The sequence below is a fragment of the Alligator sinensis genome, unplaced genomic scaffold (assembly GCF_000455745.1).
Source record: "Alligator sinensis unplaced genomic scaffold, ASM45574v1 scaffold267_1, whole genome shotgun sequence".
Lineage (NCBI taxonomy): Eukaryota > Metazoa > Chordata > Crocodylia > Alligatoridae > Alligator > Alligator sinensis.
The window spans coordinates 532,427-544,741 of NW_005842100.1; the positions used below are offsets into that span (position 1 = coordinate 532,427).

General features: G+C 41.9%; 1 protein-coding gene and 1 long non-coding RNA gene across 2 annotated transcripts in view; one reads left to right on the top strand and one right to left on the bottom strand.

Moving 5' to 3' along the window:
- CHST11 (carbohydrate sulfotransferase 11) overlaps window positions 1-10,965 on the top strand; it is a 165,759-nt gene extending 154,794 nt beyond the window's left edge. Inside the window, exon 5 of the mRNA XM_025204882.1 lies at window positions 6,362-10,965. Coding sequence (XP_025060667.1) covers window positions 6,362-7,216 — 855 coding nt within the window. The 3' untranslated portion in view covers window positions 7,217-10,965. The remainder of the gene's footprint in view (window positions 1-6,361) is intronic.
- The window catches only part of LOC106722236, a 28,304-nt gene continuing 17,750 nt past the window's right edge, over window positions 1,762-12,315 (bottom strand). The window contains exons 2-3 of the long non-coding RNA XR_001358071.2: window positions 5,966-6,070; window positions 1,762-2,029 (exon numbers count right to left, since the gene is read on the bottom strand). This is a non-coding gene — a long non-coding RNA (uncharacterized LOC106722236). The remainder of the gene's footprint in view (window positions 2,030-5,965; window positions 6,071-12,315) is intronic.

A 12,315-nucleotide genomic window follows, 5' to 3' on the forward strand; every position in this document is an offset into this window, starting at 1 on the left:
ACTCTTTCCTGCCCATGCAGGGGGTCGGACTTGATGATCTATTGAGGTCCCTTCCGACCCTAACATCTATGAATCTATGAATGTGTTTCCTGAACCTTTCAGTGCCAGATTCAGGAAAGCATAATCTAGGATAACCTGAAGCACGTGTAACTATTTTTCTTCCTTCCCATTGATGCTAGTACAACTTAGACACTTGTTTAAATATTATCCTAAACAAGAACAGATTGAAGCATTTACTGAAAAGCTTTCCTGAATGTGGGCCATGGTGAACACCTATAGTTGTAAATTGAGCAAATTTAACAGGAGGTTCCAGACTATCCCTATCAGCTGCACTTAAGCATCTCCTACTAAAGATGTGTCAGGGGGAAAATTAGTTCCTAGCTGTTTGATTTGCCCCTCACTCTGTCCAGAGCATTTCAAAGGCATCTATCACTTTGTTGTTTCAGCACAGGACATAATAGTTCAGATTTGCAGGGTATTCCCTCTCCCATTAAGAGTCACAAGCATGTCTCAAAATGAGACTAAACAGATTTAGAAAGAGCTTTGTGGGTCCACATAGGTGAAGTATGTGCAGTTGCCTTCTCACAGATGCATTTTTCCCCTCTGCTTTGAGCCAATAGAGTTGAAAAGTGACTTAAGGTCACTAACAGGGCCTGAAATACTGGCATTGGGTAGTGGCAGTAGGAGAGACAAGGACTCTGTTTCAAAATAAGCATTTTCAACATTAAAGAATCAGGGCACATAGGTTAGAAAAGCAGTGGGCGTTATCTTGGGCCAGGGGGGCAAATTGCTACATGTAATATGTAGCTCAAGCTGGCAGTGGAGGGTTTAGCATCTCCCCAGAAACTCCAGCCACAGGCTCACTGATGCTTTAACTAACTTCTTGCCTGCACAGAAAGACTCCTTCAGTATCTCCCACTGCCTCAGGCTGAGGACCATAATCTCCTCTTATCACTAGATGAATGCTAGCAGGGTGCTTTCCTTCTGGCTAGGAAGCAAGTGACTAAGCTCCCTTAAATATGTTCCTTAACTATGTAGGCCAGTCTTTACTAGTAGAGAGGCCAGTCTGCATTGTTATGCTACACACACCACAGTGCAGATACTTCACCGATCGTGTAAGGTAGGGATTTCAGTGCAGTAGAATTACCTTGCAACAGCTTTTTTCCCCCCAATAAGCCTAACTTATTAGTACAGAGGGAAGCTTTCAAACCCAGGCCTCCTATGTGCTATTGAATGACTACCAAACTGTCAGGCTGGCTGAAATTCAAGTACGGAAGTAGATAGGAATTAGTTAGCATCCTATTAAATAGTTTGTGAGCCCTCTAGTGGTCCTCATTACATTCTATGTACAGCAAGCCACCAAAAGCAATATAGGCTGACATGTTTGTGTATATTCGCTACTCCTGTGCCATTTCTTCCTATCATTTATATTGTAGACAAGACTAAATTTGGAATGTGCCTATCCCCTAATATGTGAATTTAGTGTTCTGCAACCCAGCTTTCGGTTGTAAACTGAATAGACTATATTCTCCTCTCCACAGATGCTTGATACTCCCATTACTGCTAATGTGTGGATCTACAAAAAGGAAAAAACAGACTATAAATATATGACAGAGCAGAGTATATCTCTGCAGCAATTCAGTCATATATTGGTCAGTGCAAGAGTGATCATTCAGTTATCTAGGCTGACCTCTTGTCTAACATAGAACAAAGTATTTCATCCACTTACTTCTGTGAAGAACAGCACTGTAAGAAAAAAGATGCACACCATGTTTACTAACTGTAGTTAGTAACTAAAAAGAACTTTAAAAGCGTTTATGAATTTGGAAGTAAAATAATGCATGTTGGGTCCTGTTCTGCTCCTCCTGACATCAGTAGGAACTGACTGTTCTGTTGACGACAAGAGCAGTAGGATTGGGCCCTCGTACATCCATCTCTTCAGTACAGATGCTTTTTCTGTGCCTTCTGTGCAAAATTAACTCGCTGGTGCAAGTCCAATTAATTTAATGAATTTGTGCTGGTCCTATAGCTATGAGGAGAGCACAAATATTAGATGTAGAATATATGAACAAAAACAATTGCAAGAGAAAGATTTTCTTTAAATTGCTGCCTAGTTCCTGACAACAGCATGTCAATATCTTACTTACAGACTCCCTACCAGTCAAATTCCATAGGAAATGTGAAGCTCATATTGCAGGCGGCTTCCAGCACTGCAAGATAAAACTGCAGTTTACATGGGGTTGGCAAACATTCAGAAGATTGCCACACAGAAGAAGTGATCCAGAATGTCGAAGCTGATCATGCAAGGCCATTAGGTGTTTATTATTAGCCTAGCATCTTGCTGATGACTATGCCAAAGGGATGAGGAAAAGACTGAAAAAGGCAAGGGAAGAGGGGGAGAGAATTTGTGTTACACTTGTGTCTTCAGACCCTGAACTGCAGCAGCACAGTGAGTGAAGTCACAGTACGGCTGCATACAAATTCCCACCTAGGCAAGGAGCCAACACAAGGCATATTCACTGCTTAGAGCCTTATTGCACATTACACAGATGCAGTAATTGCACTTAAGCATGATCACATTGGAACAAAATTAGGACTTTTTGTGTGAGTAGCATCTCCAGATCATATTAAGTAACGTGTCCAGCTGTTATTGGGCTGCTTCACATTTTTTGGTCCTCCCCCAGCCACATCTGCCAAGGATCTCCCCGGCCCCACTATACCAAGCCTCCATTGTCAGTCCCAGCGCTAGCATCACGCAAGAGTGGGTTCAAGTCTCTAGAGCAGGGGTGGCCAACCTGTGGCTCTGGAGTCCAAACTGAGTAATGTGCTCGCTGTGAGCAGTCACATTGCGTGTTGTGATGTAACGGCTATGGAAACTGGTCACCGTGTGCTTGTACAAAGATTCAAGGAGATACATATTAACTTCCGAAAAGCTGCATGTGGCTCTGGAGCCATGGGTTGGCCACCCCTGCTCTAGAGTGATGCAGGGGCTAGGATTGACAATCAGCACATGATTATCACAGTCATGTGCATAAGATCATGTTAGAGACTGTGGTAAGCATTATAGAATCATAGAAAATTAGGGTTGGAAGGGACCTTGGGAAATCATCTAGTCCAACCTCCTGCTCAAAGCTGAACCATCCCCAACTAGATCATTCTAGCCAGGGCTTTGTCAAGCCAGGGCTTAAAAAGCTCCAAGGATGAAGATTTCATCTCTCTAGGTAACCCATTCCAGTGCTTCACCACCCTCCAAGTGAAAGTTTTTCCTCATATCCAACCTAAACTTCCCTTGCTGCAAGTTGAGACCGTTGCTTCTTGTTCTGTCATCTGCCACCACGGAGAACAGTTCAGCTCCATCCTCTTTGGAACCTCCCTTCAGGTAGTTGAAGGCTGCTATCAAATCCCCTCTCTGTCTTCTCTTCTCCAGACTAAATAAGCCCAATTCTCTCAGCCTCTCCTCAGAAGTAATGTGCCCCAGCCCCTGAACCACTTTCATTGCCCTCAAGCTGGACTCTGTCCAACTTGTCCACATCCTTTCTGTAGTACTTCCCTCGATCTGCTGGTAATGCTTCCACTAATGAAGCTAAGTATGCTGTTAACCTTCTTGGAAACAAGGACATGCTGTTGACTCGTATCCATCTTATTGTCCATTATAACCCCCATGTCCTTTTCTGCAGAGCTGCTACTTAGCCAGTTGGTCCCACGCCTGCAACAGTGCATGGCATTCTTCCATCCTAAGTGCAGGACTCTGCACTTGTCCTTGTTGAATCTCATGAGATTTCTTTTGGCCCGATCCTCCAATTTGTCTAGGTCACTCTGAATCCTAGCACTACCCTCCAGCATATCTACTACTCCCCCCAGCTTGGTGTCATCTGTGAGCTTGCTGAGGGTGCACTCCATCCCATCTTCCAGACTGTTAATGAAAATATTGAACTAAGCCAGCCCCAGGACCAACACCTGGGGCACTCCACTGGATACCAGCTGCCAACTAGACTTTGGGCCGTCGATCACTATCCATGGAGCCTGACAATCCAGCTAGCTTTCTATCCACCTTACATTCTATCCTTCTTCCATTCATTCAACCCGTACTTCCTTTAACTTGCTTGCAAGAATGTTGTGGGAGACCATATAAAAAGCCTTGCTAAAGTCAAGGTATATCATGTCCACTGCTTTCCCCGCATCCACAGAGCCAGTCATCTCACCATAGAAGGCCATCAGGTTAGTCAGGCATGACTTTCAGAGATTCATAGATGTTAGGGTCGGAAGGGACCTCAATAGATCATCGAGTCCGACCCCCTGCATAGGCAGGAAAGAGAGCTGGGGTCAGATGACCCCAGATAGATGCTTATCTAACCTCCTCTTGAAGCCCCCCAGGGCCATTGGTGAATCCATGTGGGCTGTTCCTGATCACTTTCTTCTCTTTCAACTGCTTAGAAATGGATTCTTTGAGGGCCTGCTCCATGATTTTTCCAGGGACTGAGGTGAGGCTGACTGGTCTGTAGTTCCCTGGATCCACTTTCTTCCTTTTCTTAAAGATGGGCACTATATTTTCCCTTTTTTAATTGTTTTGGACCTCCCCCAATCACTATGAGTTTTCAAAGATAATGGTCAGCAGCAGCTCTGCAGTCATGTCAGCCAGCTCCCTCAGTACCCTCAGATGCATTGCATCCTGCCCCATGGACTTGTATACATCCAGCTTTTCTAAATTGTGCAACTGCTCAGAACACATTCTAATGTTTAATACAGCATGGCAATGCTTACTACCATCTAAATAAAGCTTACGCTAAGTATCCCATGAACAAGTTCCTAAGGGAAGCACAGACTTTGTGCTGGCCCTGTGCGCAGGGGACAGCTTCACACTTAAGGCTTGTCTATGGCAGTGTCACCCCCAGGCAATCAAAACAAACTTTTAGAAGTGACTTGATGCAATTTTTTTAAAGCTATAGGGTGCTTCTGGCTCCTATTTTTCAAACTTTCCTCCACAAACCTATGGGCTAGGTACTTTTTCTTTATCAAACTTGATATTCTTACATGATTCCAGAAACTGAAGTTTTTATACAAACACAAAGCTTTGTAAAACTTACAAAAAACAACAACATTCATTGCTGCATCAGCATAAATCAAGGCATGATTTTTAAATCCATTATTAACCTTTACCACAGGCCATACACACCATTTTCAGTTTGCATATATCAATTTAAATGGACTAGGAACAAATTTAAGCTACAGTATTTCAGACAGTGACTATTCTGAAACCAAACAGTGTGTGTCCACATGGGGATTTGCACTAGTTCCAAGTTAGTTTAAACTGATTTAATTAAGCCAGTGTCAATATGTTCAAAGACTAGGACTTAATATCTGTAGGTGGGATTGTCAGAAGTACCCTGTAGGTTCTGACCTCCCATTCACTGCCAAAATAGATTTGGGCACATAAGAGAGAGTTTCAGCACTTTTGAAACTAATCAAAAAGGGGCCATTTCCCCTATCTGTCATGGGATTATTAATGCATACCTTAGTAGAGGGGTAAGGAAGATGAATTAATTAATTCTGGTAAACCTATTTGAATTTGTTGACTTAGAAATTAAAAAAAGAAAAGCAGCAAGCAAATAAGCAAGCCAGCCATACAGAACCATTTGAGTTAGCTAGCCCCAGCACCAGTCCACAATAGCTAAAAATTAAGAAACACTTAACAAAATAATACAGGGTAATGGCCAAGCAATAAGGGCTTAGTATGTTAAAAGGCCACACACTTCACCTACTAAGTGGTCTTTAATAGAGAGGAATTTAGAGATGGATTCTCAGAATCACTGCTGAGTGACTGTTTTCTTCAAGGAACGGCAGAAATCTCCAGGGACTCTATTTTTTTTCTGACAAGGTCATAGCCAAGAAACAAGTTGAAATTATTAATCTTGTAGCATGAGAGACATCAGCAACAACAGCACATACTGTGTTCATTCTGACAAACCTTCTGAAAGCTGTGTTCGTCTGCCCTGTCTCCGTACAAAGGTCAAGCTGGGTAGTTCAGTAATGAGTGTGATCACAGTGGTAGAGAGAGATTCCTTTTCTGCAACTAAGAAAGAGTGACATTTCAGGAAAAGTATGTTATAAACAAAGTTGCTACCAAAGGGGAACCCTGCACAAGTCGCAGCCAAAATCTTAAACCAGAAGTTTAGTAGCAAAAAGGTTACCTAAACTGAATGTTACTACGTACAGCCAAACAATCATGTCTTTTAAATACTTTACTGCCAATAGTCTGTTTTCCTGTACTTGCATATGTGAGGATTTACCTCATCTGTTAGATGCCAGCAAGTGTTTCCAGTGCTTCCTGACATATGCATGTGTGTGTTTGTTTTCTTTGCAGTTGGAGTTGTCTAACACAGCAATTCTTCATCAGATTAGGAGGGACCAAGTCACAGACACATGCCACGCCAACAGCGTGTCTAGTAGGAAACGCCGTGTGCTGACACCCAACGACCTCAAACATTTGGTGGTAGATGAGGATCATGAAATGATCTATTGCTACGTACCCAAAGTGGCCTGTACAAACTGGAAGAGAGTCATGATGGTTTTGACAGGCAGGGGCAAATATAGCGATCCTATGGAGATACCAGCCAATGAAGCCCATGTGTCCTCAAACCTGAAGACCCTCAACCAGTACAGCATTCCAGAGATCAATCATCGTTTAAAAAATTACATGAAGTTCCTGTTTGTTCGCGAGCCTTTCGAAAGACTGGTGTCTGCCTACAGGAACAAGTTCACCCAGAAGTACAACACATCCTTTCACAAGAGATACGGCACGAAAATTGTGAGGCGCCAAAGGAAAAACGCCACCCAGGAGGCTCTGCGTAAAGGCGACGATGTGAAATTTGAAGAGTTTGTGGCATATCTCATTGATCCACACACCCAAAAAGAAGAGCCTTTCAATGAGCACTGGCAAACAGTCTACTCCCTCTGCCACCCTTGCCATATCCATTATGACCTCATAGGAAAATACGAGACACTCGAAGAGGATTCCAATTACATCCTTCAGCTTGCAGGAGTAGGCAGTTACCTGAAGTTCCCCACCTATGCAAAGTCTACGAGAACTACTGATGAAATGACCACAGAGTTCTTCCAGAATATCAGCTCCGAGCACCAAACACAGCTGTATGAAGTCTACAAACTTGATTTTCTAATGTTCAATTACTCAGTGCCAAGCTACCTGAAATTGGAGTGAGGGGGAGAGAGAAAGGAAAGAGAGCCTCTTTTATTTAAGATTTTTATTTGTCATAATAAATATGAAGAATGGGTTATTTTGTAAATTAATATTTTCTTTTTTGAATGATGCTGCGAGCAGCACAGTTGAAATTATTTAAATCATCTGTAAGAAAGGACAGCTCTCTTGCAGGGTGACAGGATTTTGACGATCTAGCTTTAGAAATGAGTAATACTGCTACACTGTTTAAAATGTTAATTGTGTTCTGGTGAATTTCGTTTATCTTGCATTCCTCAAATTCTAATTAATGTTATTTATACTTATTTAAAACACGGTCTCTTGGTAGGTTTCACTTTAGCAGCAGAAATATGATAATATTTGGACAAAAGGAATCTGACTTTGTGCTTTCTTCTGCTGTGCTTGTCTCTGGTCATTAACTCTTTCATTAGCTTTTCACACAGATAAATATCCTATCAGAAATTTTAAAACAATGAGGTTGTTTAATCCATATCACATCTTGGAAACACTGGTAGAAATAGTTTTTTCAGAGGATGATTTTGCACTTAAATCATAAATGTAAAGTTACCTTTTTATCCCTGAAAGGGAAAGGATAGAACAGGTTTTGATAGATCCAGGATATTTAAAATCTGAGACTGAAAAATGTGAGTATATCCCTTGGAGAGAGAAACCATAAATTTTGATCTGGACAACACAACTTGATTTCCTGTGCTTGGCATTTCCAAGCCTGTCTTCCCAATGAAGAGAGAAGAGGATTTGTGCATGTTATGTGCAAGTAAAGTCTGGGCCAAAAAGGCTTCAGAAGTGGCTAGAGAGTTTGATTGTTCAACATGAGCCCCTTTAATACAAGGCTTCAGCTAAGAGGGCTCATGGTTATCACTTTCTGATAATTAGGCCCCCTACAGGATCTCAGTTTGTATCTCTTTCCCTTTCCCCTGCCCCCCACCCATAAATAAATATCACTGGTCACAACAGGAAATACCGACCAAAATGTGTTCATACATAGCACCAATGCATATAATCTGAAAAAGTCAAAAGATCACCTTCCTGTTGATCTCTGCCTTTATGAGGCAATAAAGCAGTCCCTTAATCTTCAAATACATTGGTGTGATGCCTTTTTCTTCCTGGGCTAGTGTCTCGTGTCTTATATTTATTAGTCATTAGTTTGCCATTGGTGACTGAGTTTCTGCTTTCCAATGGGTTAATAATATGCCTGAGTTAAGTATCAAATGAGAACATTTTATGTCAGGTGAATGTGTCAGTAGCAGTTGCTCTGTATATAAAATTTGTTGAGATGTCATATTGTAATAAGAACAGTAGATTACCTAGAGATTGCTTTGAATAAACAAGCATGGATAATTTATTCACTGGAAATAAAGAAAGATAAGGTGTTTTAATCAAGGATATTAGCAAGCTCAGTGAGCAAAAGTACAGATTTATCCAACTGTTTAATTTTATTTTGATGTATGTGGGATGCACAACCCAGGTGGCAGTGAGAGTGACTTTTTTTATGTTATGCATCTCCTACCAAACTATCTTGACCTGGGGAGGCAGCATGGTAAGCTAATTGAAAGCTGCAAAGCACTGCATTGATTTATTTTTGTTGTGCTAAAAAATGGGATGTAGGAGTTTGTCTCAATAATATGGTGTTGGCAAAGTGCTTTTCAGGTCTCAAAATGACATTTTCATTGCCATCACCAGAACAAGTGCAGATTTTCAAAGTCAAAGGTTGCTTTTGATTTTGCAAGCCTGTATTGGTCCAGGAAAGAAAAACTTTCCAAAGTAATCTGGGAGCCAACATCCCATTTTCAAAAGCAAGTTAGGAGCCAGAAGCCACTTTGAAAAATGCAACATTGGTGCCTGTGAAGTTGTTGGTGTCCAGATCTCACAATGATCGAATCCCCACCGTTCAAACAGTCACGGGAGTGGTCAAATAAAACAGCTCTGTGTTTTTGGGCCAGATCCTGGAACTACACTGGTTTACTGTGGCTCAAGATATGGTCCCCTGAATCTTGTTGGCTGTGGAGAACCCTATAGTCATTATTAACCGAAGAAAGAAAAGTAGCATAACCAGCAGCAACTCAAGCACTTTCACCATAGAAATTTGCCCTTAAAAAAAGGAAAATGCCCAAATCCTTGTTATCACTGTAAAAATACATCTCTCATTCCGTTCTGGGATGAATGGAATGGCCCAGATCCCACTGGGAGGGAGGAAGGACAGGAAGGCTACACACTGTCTAATCAGATTTTTTAAATTCTTAAATGGCTTTTCATTGCTGACTAATATTTTACTTCAGAGCAGTTGTCTCATTCAGGGCATATGGAGCTGTTGTAAGTGCCTGTCACAGAGTGTGCCCTGCCAGCGTGCCCTATTTTGTATTCTGTAGCTCAGTGGTTACGTATTTATTTACTAACACATACACACTTCTATACATCCATACAGCAACCGACAGTTTTGGCTATGATCGTGTCCTGCATGCTAATCCCCAAACCCTTTTTAGGTCTCAAAGAGAGAGAGGGACCGGAAATGTTCATCTTCTTTTTAAGACTACTAGATGTATCATTTTGACTGAGCCAGAAGATTTCCCTCCTCTCCACAAGGCCCCATACGAAATATGTAGAGTTACATTTCTATATCTTAAAAAGGCACCACTTTGCAGCCACTGCCCTCTCCAGCAAGAAGACATGCTGAAGAACACTTTCTCTCCTGTCCTATCCTTCCACAGTGTGCTCAGCTGAAGCAAAAAGGTTGAAATCCATTCCTGGATACAAATCACCTATGTGGCACAGCTGAGCAGGACTGTTGGGTAGCTGGAGCGTGCCTGACCACCACTTTGTGTCTTCAGGAGCCTTCTAAAATAATGCCTACTAGTTGTCACCAGATATACCAGTAACACTAGAGCTAATGTAGCTGCAGGATCAGAGCAGTCTAGCACACTGCTAGTGATTCCAGCCAATCGTTGTCCTTGAAACCAATGAGAACTTTACAGAATATAGGTTCCTCCCAATGGCGAGCCAAAGTAGCCACAGCCGAATAACAAGAAGTTGGCTAAATTAGAGTACAAAACGCTACACAAGCGGCACATACCAGATGTGATTTAAGTTCATGTCTTCAACCTCAGCTAGTTACCAACAATACTTGAGTAGTTTGTCTACCATGGATCCAAGCCTGTAAGCTTTAGGCTCCAAACTATAGCCATTTCATGTGAACCTAGCGGACATTTCCTATTTTATTTCAGTGAATTCCAGAAATCCTCCATACTTCAGCCTCCATATAAAATTTGTCCAAACTTAAGGACCTTTTCAGACCGGTTCACCAAGCCTACTACATTGCAACAGAAAAGTCAACCACAAGCAAAATGCTTTCAGAAGTCAATTGACCCATGGTGTTTTAACTGTAGTCTGCTGCACTTTTCAGGTACAAAAAAGGGACTGTCCTTACTATTACTCTTGTTACAGAGAGTGTTATTTTCTTACATGCATGCACAATACAATGTGTACATATAATTTAACATCAATGTGGGGTTTGATTTTTTTTTTTTTACCTATTTGTATGCAGTAGAAGGCTTGTTGTAGAAAAGTATCTCCTCATACCTACGTATACTGTTAATAAAAAGTAAAAAAAAAAAAAGCTAAATTATACATTGCCAACAAATGTGTGAACTGCTCATGAATCTTTCCTTGAAAAAAGCCATTCAAGCCTGATTATTTTTCTAAGTAACTTCAATTAAATTGAAGAAAGAAAGAAAGAGTTCCTGTGTGCATGTGTGATTTCTGTCTCATGTTCTAAGATGCGTGGTAGGGTATTGTTTTCAAATGGTTTCATTAAAAATAAACCCAAAAAACTTTTAGCACTGAGGTGAGCAAGAGATGCAGAGGCCAGGAGGAACCATCACAGTCTGACTTCCTGAATAAACACGGACCAGAGAACCTCAAGTACTAATTTCCTGCATCAAACCCTTAACTTTTCTGAGCTATTGCTTCTCTTTCAGAAAAAGCAGCAGTCTTCCCTAAAGGCTGCTAGCAAGTAAACCACAGCCAACAGCAGTTCCATTTTCCATGCTGGAAAGCAGACAGTTTTACAGCGCCAGATTAGGAAGGGAAAGTACTACAAAGCTACAGCATCACCCGTGAGTTTGGCGGGGGAGAGTGTTTAAACAATAGAAACTCCAGAGATTAACCTTTCAAAATACAGGTAGCCAATGCTTTGGTCTACAGCAAATGAGACAGAGAGGAGAGATGGCATGCCACAGAGCCTGTGGCAACAGCCCATGTGCAAAATAACCCAAAACAAATATATTTCAAAGACAGTGCAATGAAAAAGCTCAACCATTTGTTCCAAGAAGGCTTAAAGGGAAAAAAAAACCACAGGAACATGCTGTTCTAGGCTGCTGCAAATAGTGATCAATAGGGACCTATCCAATTCACAGCAGAAGTGGGCTGCGCTGCAGCTCCTTTAATCTTGCAGGTTCCCCGGCACACCTCCACCACCACTGATTGGTAGAGGGGCCATGCTTGCAGCTTGCTCCCAACTGGCAAGGAAGGGCAAAATATGGTTTTAAATATGGTGCTGTTTTTGCCTCCCATCCCCGATTGACTCGGGCTGTGGTGGACCTGATGCTTGTTGCCTACCAGCATGGAGGCAAAAACCACACCACATTTAAAACTGTGGTTTTTGCTTCCCTGCCAATCGAGAGAGAGTGGTGCGGCCCCTCTGCCAATCAATAGAAGGAAGGGCATGCAGGGGAACATGAAAGATTAAAGGAACTGCTGCACACCCCACCTCCTCCATAAATTTGGTAGGTCCCTAGTGATCAGTTTCCACCTCAACATTGCCAACACTTTAGGTACAAGGCTGCTCCCACCCATTGCTTCTGCAGGGGAAAGCAGCAACTGGCCAACATCACACAAGAACATGGCACAGTAGGTCTTTCAGATGGTAAAAACTGCACATGCATCCCTAAAAATATTGTCCTGTGGTGGGTTGTTCACATAATAAAAAGATGGCTGGGTAAGTATATGCCAGCAATTCTACAAACCCTGATGAAGAGTGTAAGTGCATGGGTCCAGCCCTTCACCTGTAAAGTTTTTACCTGCAGGAA